The sequence below is a fragment of the Phalaenopsis equestris genome, unplaced genomic scaffold (assembly GCF_001263595.1).
Source record: "Phalaenopsis equestris unplaced genomic scaffold, ASM126359v1 Scaffold000103, whole genome shotgun sequence".
NCBI classification, from domain to species: Eukaryota; Viridiplantae; Streptophyta; class Magnoliopsida; order Asparagales; family Orchidaceae; genus Phalaenopsis; species Phalaenopsis equestris.
Genome location: NW_018164545.1, coordinates 352,841 through 362,608, shown reverse-complemented (window position 1 = coordinate 362,608; position 9,768 = coordinate 352,841). Strand labels below are relative to the sequence as shown.

The window sequence follows — 9,768 nt, the reverse complement described above, 5'->3', positions numbered from 1 at the left end:
TAGGGTGTCAATTTAGGCGCTGTCACCCAACCTATCTGTACCTTTCCTTTTAATAATATATTTAACTTTGGGCTTTCTAAAAAATATATATATAAATGTGTGTGTAGATATATGACAAGCCATTTCAATTTATTCAAAAACAGTGTCAATAAAGCCACAATAGGTTTTATTTGTACAACACCCTAATCTCTAAACCACACCAAAACTGCCATTAACATTAACTTCTCTAAACTGAAATATATAATTTAATGCATATTTTTTTAAGTGATTTAGATATTAATGTTCTATATATAAGTAAATATAAAGATTTAACTGTGGAGATAGACACGTATTCGAGAAATGCAAATTACTGAAATTTTATTATTTACATTTAGGCATGAGATGATCTCATTCTTGGCCACGGCCTCCGCGAAAATGATCACACAGAGGGAATGATGTAATCATGCCATTGAGCACTAGAGTTTTAAATTCAGATGATAGAAAATATCAAAAAAACATTTTCTTCATGTTATCCTGAAATAATAAAAAAATTACTATGATAAATGGACGCGTACCATTGCCAGGTAACGACAATCTCTTCCTATCCTGTGAATCAAATTGAGGATTCCTTTCTTTTGGAGTGCTGTTGGATCGTGAGACCAAACCATAAGGTTTAGAACTGGCCTCTCCGGGCACCTCTTCTGCTGATGTTTTCATTTTTCCCAGGGTGGAGGCATCCGTCACTTTTACAGAACGGTTTGATGAGGAAACATCTGAGGGGAACGGAACAGTTCTCTGATTGATACTGTTTGAATGAAGAGAAGAAATAGGCTTCCTCCCTGAAGGCTTCACAAAAGATTTGTTTCCATGCTTCACCTCCACTGCTTCATTTTCATTAATCATAACTCCATCCTTTAGATTAATGTCAAGAAAACGGTTCTCCCATGGACGGACAGCCATCCATCTTTCTAACCAATTCCAGCCCCAGTTATTTTTATCTGGTTCATAACCTGGAGGGACAATCTGCTGCCTGGAACCAGCTTGCCACTACAACAGACAAAAAAAAAAGGACGAAGAAAGAAAGGTTGAGTGCTTCCCTCATAAGATAGATGGAAAAACTCCATAATTAACATAGAATGGAAATTTGAAATCAGAATTCAGAATTTCATACAACGGAACTGGTGGATCTGCGTTTTACAATGATGACTTAAAAAGGGAGGAAAAAAAACGGAACTTTTATTTATGAAAATGGATACTTCCTTGTTGTGCCATAGAAACCTTTATCTTAAGCTGCAATAAAAATAACTAGTAAGCAAAACAAAGGTATGATTCCAATAAGAAATTTAAACAAAAAGATAGCCAAGATTACGATACGAAAAGTGATTAAATTTTTTAAAAAATTAAGATCAGTTCCATAATGTTAACTGAAAACACTCAGTAATCTAAAGATGAAAGAAAGAGATTGACTGTCCAATAAAATTTTAGCACGTCCTATAATTTGAGAAATTCTGCTCTAGGTGTACGGATACCTGATGAGAAAGAGCATAAGCCATGGCTCTCTCACGTTTGGCTGCTGCTTCTTGCCTTCTTAACAACTTTGCTTGAATTTCCTCAACAGATCCAACACTGTCACACCAACCTTCCTGCATGCATGCAAGAAAAATTTTAACAGAAAAGAAGAATTTTAACAGAAAAGAAGAGGTGATAAAAAACTTTAGAAGAATGATCATTTTTAATTGAGCACGAATCTCAAGAATGGAACTCAATGTAACACCCTAAGCAAGTCTAAAATCAAAAACTGCTATATTATGCCAATAATTACAACACATTTTTGTTTGTGATGACATTTGGAGCGGAAACAAAGTAGTTGAAAGACAAATAGATCCTCAGATGAAGACATAATAACACAGATTCTTGCGTACATATGTATTTAAGTTAGGGATATGACGGTCTCCTTATAATGTAAAATAATCAAAGTAGATAAGTGACGCCTTCAATTGAAATAACATAAAGGAAGAAGTACAGGCGGGATGTCATCCTTTGTTGAAAGATTTAACGAATATAGCATGTTATTTTAGGGGAAGAAATATAGGTGATTTGATGGATCAGAAGTTATGAATTTAAGAAAATTCGAAAACAATGTAAGTTAACATCTTAAATAAAATTAGCCTGCAACCTAAGTATAATCACATGTCAATAATTTGAAACAAAAATATATAGGGGCAATTACATACAGAGAACCCGAGACAATGCTATTTACAAACTAAGCACCCTCTTTCATCTATTTTTCAAATTCTCACTCAAATATCAACATTAATGATAAAACTACAAACCATATTATTCATTTTTTATCAACTTATCAATGGTTTGATCCTAACACACATACAAGCATTGATTCGATAGTTCAAAGAATCACGTGGGTTCTTGATTTATAATAGCAATGTTATGTAATTATCCATATTAATATTTTTGTGTGTGTGTGTGTGTGCCGCTAACCCGATTTGTTGGTTGGCAGCTGCGAATCAGTTGTAAGTCCCCTGAGGTTGGGGGTTCGAATCCCCCTCTGGCGACGGTCACTGTATGGAGGGTGGTACTCGAATTGTTAGGCACATTAGGCTAGAGGCTCGAATACTAGGCTCTGGCTATTCCATTTTAAAAAAATAAAAAAATGTATAAGAAAATAAAAATAATATATATATATATCCTTGATTGAAAAATTTAAGAGTACATAACCATAAAACATAGTCATACAAACTAGCTCATTTTTCATCCATCCACGCAAGCTGCTGACTAAATCAAGAAAGAAATAGGTCAAGGTCAGCCTCATGAAGACATTAAGCCAGTTTTTTTTTAATTAATTTAAAGGCTTATTCATTAATTTATTCAATCTCTATTCAGGCACAAGCGATCTCTTCATATGGTCGAATTCCTGTACATCCTTGGACAACCACCTTTTTGATCTCCCCATTTAATTTATTTTATCATATGTAATGCTTTGCATATAATTGAAAATTATTATAAGTAGTTGATGATGTTTTGAATTGGAAAGGAAATTTCCTTCTTTTAGGTGTTGGCTTGATAGCTTGCTTCTTTCCCTTCATAAGCAAAGTAGGGCTTATCAGATTATATAATACTCATTTTATCATTCTGCTTGCTGTTTTACTTTATCTCTTCTAGTGTTCCACATAAAAAAATCAAACGGCCCACGAAAATCAATATAATTTGTAAGGCCAGAAAACCCCTCTCTAAACCAACCTGCTCTTTCAAAAATCCTCCATACTCTATACCTCCTTTCTAGTCCACCACAATCCAAAGAAGCCCTATCTAGCCTAGATCTTCAAGTAATCCTTCCAATCACGAAAATCAATATAATTTGCAAGGCCAGAAAACCCCTCTCTAAACCAACCTGCTCTTTCAAAAATTCTCCATACTCTATACCTCCTTTCTAGTCCACCACAATCCAAAGAAGCCCTATCTAGCCTAGATCTTCAAGTAATCCTTCCAATCAATCCCTACGACATCCACTCCACTTGGCCTCCAATCAAAACTAGCCTAAGCACACAAAATAGCTCTCGACCACATTTGATTCCACTTTCACTCGGTCATCATCACCTGAAGTCTTAACTCTCATTAGAAGAAAGTAAAAGACTACAAAATTGTGTCATTCTTGATTGACATACATGGGAATTGAACACACTAGTTGAGGTTAGGCCCGCTTCTTGTCAATGGGTAGTCATTGTCAAGTTTCATCCAAAACGCTTCTAGAATGCTTGCTTGGAGGCGAAAGAATATACTTAGATCCATGAAATACACTTTATGACTTTTCAACATTTACCCAATCTTTATTGATATTAATCAAAGAAGGTTATGCTATATATAGATGCTAGTAATGTCATTCTCCAGAGAGATGTTGTTGAAACGGTATATATGGAGCAACATTCCAAAAATGTTGCTCAAAGGAATAACAAAATTTGCAATCTTTAAAAAGCTATACATAGATTGAAACAGAATCCTCATTCATAGTTCGACAACTTGGTAAAGTTCTTACAAATATTAGATAAGGAGGTAGAACAACTGATTACTCTATCATCATTCAACACCCTTTCTCGAACATATTGACTTCAGTTATAATATTGAAAGCATCCTATCACTGGAAGAGATAGCTCAAACATCACAAAAAATAAAAATATTTCTCTAGAAGAAATTGGTTATCAAAGATCCATGGGGTTCAAAATATTTACTTCACATCAAACTTGCAGATATCAAGGATAGTATTTTGCTCTCCAAAGATTAAAAAAAGAAAACTTCTTAAGAAAATTGGCCTTCATGGGTGTAAGAAAAGTAATTATCTCATAGAAACTCATGTCATTCCTGGACGTTGAAAATTATGAACATCCTTCTTGATATTAATGCCTTATTAGCACTCATATATCTTTGTCAATTGACATTACATATCATTTACTAAAGGTGTGGTTAATAAGAATTTTCAAAACTTAAAAAAATATATATTATGAGGTTGTCCTAAAAATTTGAAAGTATATAAAAAATCTCCAACAAGAGGCCAAGTCTATCCGAAACATAATCATTTACCATATTTGATCTATTAAAGAGAGAACCTAATTAAGGATATTAGAACTTTACGGGTGGATATCTCATATCATAGAAAAATAAAAAGCATACAGCTGCAGCTAGACCGATCATTGAAGAAAAATATAATTATGACTCATTCTACTTGTGAAATGATATAAATCAAAACTTGCAAAAAATTTTGATTTACCTACCACACCATTTGATCCTTAATCAAGTAGCAATCTAAATTATAAGTAATATTATATCCCATGAAAGAAAAAAGAAATATTGACACAAACTATCATTTCATCATATAAAAAGAAAATGATCAAACCTTACAAATCAAAGCTATAGAATCTCTTTATTTTTCAACACTTAATAGCAAGCTAAAACTTCACGTTATAGATGCTTCAACTTAAGAGGAAATGCAAGTTAAACTTATAAATTGAGGACGTGTTAAGAGTAAATATGTATTTTTGTTTATGTTTTATATCATCATATCTAGCTTGCGTGCGTATATACGAGCATTTGCTTACAATAAAAAATAAGCAAGAGAATTCTCACTTTCCAAACAAAAAGGAATATTGCACTCAACTAAAGATTTATTTAGAAAATCTTTATCACCATTTTACATGCCAAAAACTCTTATTTATGATTAAAAAAAAAACAGTTGATTCCTTTTTCACAATTAAAAATAGAAAATCAATTTTTTAGCCACTAGAAACAACATAGAAGGCCACCAATCGCAACTAAAGCCTTCACTCCTTAAATTTTGATCATTGCGTGCTGAAAGAAGTTGCTCATAAAGTTTGCTAAAGCCATGAAAGCCACAAAAATCCTACAACATATGATATTGTAATAGAAGGAATGCATCAACAATAAATGGAAAGAATCGCAAAAGCGTTCGAGTTAAAAACCTCCAAAAAATCACCCCGCCAAAGAGTCATGCAGAAGACAATCATAGGAATCATAAGAGGGAAGCACTCCTCATCAAATACTAAGCAAAGCCGAATATCGATAGTTACGTGTTAATGTCACAAAAGTCTCTTTATTGGCAATGACAGGTGAATGAACAATAGCACCAATAAGTTGAATCCTATTTATTTTACCAAAACATCATCGCCTGCTTCTCAAAATTTGATTATATGTTGATAAGGAACAAAGATAAACATAGAAATGAAAGCCATGATAGAAGAGAAAAATGGAGACTGAAAACCCACTAATGCTGAGATTATTCTGAATTTGCACTTCAAAGCCGGCTGGAGCACAATCCATAACGTGTCCTTCATGACCTCTAATGATATGCATATTACCACTTGCGAAGTAACCCTTCACAATGTATATGCAATAAATACAAGTAGAACGCACATCTAAACATAGCATGTGTACAATAACTAGAAATCTATTACCATCTTCTTTAATCTGCTAAAAGAATTACAGCAACTTCAAAGCCCATCTTTGATTTTCAAATGTATTTTTAGGAAGCAAAATGGCATGATATATCAGACCAAAGGTTGCTCACATATGGAAATATACTACTGTGGCAAGTTATGATCCACAATGGTACATTTCTTTTAAAACTTTAACAAGATTATCGGATTGTAGAATTCAAGCACTAGATCACCATTTTATCTAGCATGAACTTTCGTATTGAAATGTTTAGTTATTTCATAAGCAGAGAAATCCAAATCCTTTACTAACAAATAAGCATTGTAATACATATAAATCAAACCTGTAAATCAGAGAACAAATCCATAATTTGGCCATCATCCGATGTTACCAACTAGCTTACCTCTACTTCTTTAACACGTGCATCTTGTGCTGGCAGTTGCTGAGCTGTTTGTTGGCCGAGCTGATTCTCTAAGGCTATGCGAACTCGCCTTGCTCTGACACGTGCTTGGACTCTCACCAATGCTTGCATACAACGAAGCGTTATTGCAGCTTGTTTCCTAACAGCATGGCCCCTAACAAGGGCCTGCAGTCTAACAAGCCCTTTCAAAGCTCGCAATGCACGCCTGGCCTGAAAAGAGAATGAAAAATGTCTTAATTAACCAGAAAGAGATGCAATAATAAATAAGAGACTGTAAGCCAATCTCTTATGATTGATAATATAGTTCAGCAAGCCTACCATAGGACTTTCTTGGAGTTAAAATGTGGGTATCTAAAAACATTAAAATGCAGACTCTAGAAAAACACAATAGTCCAATATCTAATCTCAAGACCTCAACTATAAGCATAAAACTAAAATTAACTAAACAAAATCAGAAAAATAGATAAATCTTGAAACTTGGAACTGTAGAAATTCTGCTGAATGAAGAAGTGGGGCAATGCTCAGCCAAGCAAACATATGAAAGATGCATAACAAAGTATGCTTATCAATAAAATCACAGCTACTGTGATGAAACTGACATTTGCATTAACAATGAGCCTCCTTGAAAATAAAGTTTAAGAACTCAGAGTTCTTTACAGGAAACAAGCAAATATCTATACCAGTCTAAACAATATAATCCTCAAATATTAACAACACATGAAAGGCCGTACTTTCTATGAGTTCATTGGTTAAATATCAATTTCTACAGATCTTCAATACCTAGAAACTTTTTGTTAGCTACATGTGATGGAACAAAAAATGAATAGAGTGTAAATGAAAAGCAAACGAGAATTACAGGAATATGAAACTGACGTAGCTATTTAGTGAGAAATATAAAGATGAATATGATTTGAGTGCAGAGAAAAAGATTGCAATTTCTCATTAATAGATCCATATTAATAAAAAACAAACAATATTTATTGAGTACACTTAAACATTTTACATCCATATTAATAAAAAACAAACAATATACATTTTACATTAGACTAATTAAGCCTTCAGAAAAATCACAATCAATATTTGATGGATTAAAGAATCAAGCCTTCAGAAAAATCACAATCAATATTTGATGGATTAAAGGTATGGAACAAATATTTTATGAATTTAATCAATATTATTTTTTTAAGGACTGATAATTTATCAAGGTATCAATATTTAACATAGTGTTCAAAAAACTTATAATTATTTCATTCAATTACGAAATTTGTTTAATATTGGAATGGCTTGTTATATTTTTACTTTTTAGAGGTTTACAGGATTAATTGTTAACATGAAAATTCAGCAAAAAGTATGGACATTGATTGTCCTGTGTGTTTCGGCACAGTCAAAAAGAAAGAAAAATTTGCATTTCATGAGTTTTTTTCTCATAGACACTAGACGATAGTGCTAATCATATTTCAATCAATCATACCTTCAAATGAGACAGTTTTAACTAGAAACTCGTAAGACCTGCACTACTCAGAAGTAAATCAAATACCTGGTATGTACAAAAAACAACTTCAAAGAACAAAATTTTCTAAAAGGAAAACAATCTTTTAAGTTTGGAGTACAATTGTAAAGATTGGGGATGGTTGCAGAGGGCGAGATTGTAAAGGATATTAAGATGACGTTATTCGATATTCCTGAATTTCTGTCAAGTTTCATGCAATTAAATCTGTAGGGGCCATGACAAACTTGAAATTGAGACTTCAGTTACATCATAATCTTTCTTCAATGTTACATGTATATGACAAATACCCTAAAACAAGTTTCTAAGATAAATTGCAGGAATATGGCTCAGAATACCATGCAAACTCGCAAATGGTACTTAATAAGAAATTCACAACATTCACAAAGTCTCCCTGACTCCACCAACACCTGGAGACCCAAGCAGCTATTCTTAAGAGTCTGCCGCCACCAAAAACAAAGGTCACAAGATTTTGCCGAAGGTACTGATCAGGCGAATGCACCCTGGGAATGGAGAGTGCAGAAGCCTTGAGGGTATGGAGAGTGCAGAAGCCTTGAGTGCTGTTTCGCAGAACCAGCCAATAAGAGGCCTCTGCATCACAGGCATCTGTATGGCCAATACCATAGCTAAGGGGCAGTATTGCAGGCAACATAGGAAAAAGATGGGGTATAGATTCGCGCCAAGAAATACACAAAAATTCAGGAAAGAAGTCATACAAACTAATGCAGTAAGAGCATCCAATTAATTCATACAAAAACTCCTGCTAAGCAAAACCTAGAGAGAGCAGATAACTTCAGCATTAGTGAACTCCAAGCAGTTTCAAGATAATATGATGGCACAGTCCTTTTGTTGCTGAAGAGATGAGAGCAGAGAAAAGGAAGAGAGGTAGGAGATGTGCTGTGTTTACCTTCCCTTTGTTCCTTAGTAGGACTTTGTATTCTCTTCGAGAAGAGAGCCATTTTTCGTCAGGATCTAATCCCTTGGGGAAAAGGGGTGTCCCTCACTTTTATGGGACAGTGTAGTCTGGGAGTCCTGGGGAGCTCTTACAGGAGTCTCATCCCAACCAATCAAGTGGACTGGGCATCATCGTTTTCAGTCATCACCAATTTGTTGTATTAGAATCCAAGCATGGATTGTAAGTGAAGCGAAACTTACAATCAATTGAAGTCCAAAAATCTGAACGAAGGCATGTTCCACAAAACAAAAGCCCTATAATATAAGCTCTGAATCCGTATCACATAGTATAGGTTGGTCAAAGGTAGGTTATGTTCAACCAAATTATAAGGCATGACCAATTACTGCTTTACTAAATGCAAAATTTGCTCATAAACTATTTAATTGACCAACAAAATAGGAGAACATTGGTAGGTTTTGAACAAATTAGGAGCTGTTTATTTCACTAATAATGGCTGTAGGTTATCTCCAGCTGTAAAATACTACCGCAATGTGTGGTCAATACATCATACTAGAATTGACATTTGCAGAGCAACAATTGTTAACTCAGAGATATTGAAAAAATGGGTCCCCCTTCACATTTAGTTCTGAATGTAGCACGCAATAAATTCTTACAAACAATTACATATCTTTAGAAAAAGCTTACGATAAGGTTCCAAGAGATATCCTTTGGAGAGTCCTCGAGAAGAAAAGTGTTGATATGACTTATATTCAAGTCATTAAAGATATGTATACTAGAGCTGTTACTTGTGTTACTTGTGTTCAAACTGAAGGAGGATTGACCAAATATTTTCCTATTTCTGTTGGATTACATCAGGGATCAGCTTTAAGCCCTTATCTTTTTCCTTTAGTTATGGATGGTCTTACTAGACATCTACATGAGGATGTACCTTGGTGTATGCTTTTTGCTGATGATATCCTTCTCGTGGATAAAACGAGAGAAAAAGCC

At 34.1% G+C, this 9,768-nt stretch overlaps 1 protein-coding gene across 6 annotated transcripts in view; it reads right to left on the bottom strand.

The window, feature by feature from the left end:
* Nucleotides 1-471: 471 nt before the first annotated feature.
* Nucleotides 472-9,768, bottom strand: part of LOC110020582 (protein IQ-DOMAIN 1) — a 39,546-nt gene continuing 30,249 nt past the window's right edge. For all 6 annotated transcript variants that reach the window (XM_020718726.1, XM_020718727.1, XM_020718728.1 and 3 more), the window contains 3 exons: nucleotides 6,341-6,568; nucleotides 1,509-1,622; nucleotides 472-1,026 (listed from right to left, as the gene is read on the bottom strand). In XM_020718726.1, coding sequence (XP_020574385.1) covers nucleotides 487-1,026; nucleotides 1,509-1,622; nucleotides 6,341-6,568 — 882 coding nt within the window. In that variant the 3' untranslated portion in view covers nucleotides 472-486. The remainder of the gene's footprint in view (nucleotides 1,027-1,508; nucleotides 1,623-6,340; nucleotides 6,569-9,768) is intronic.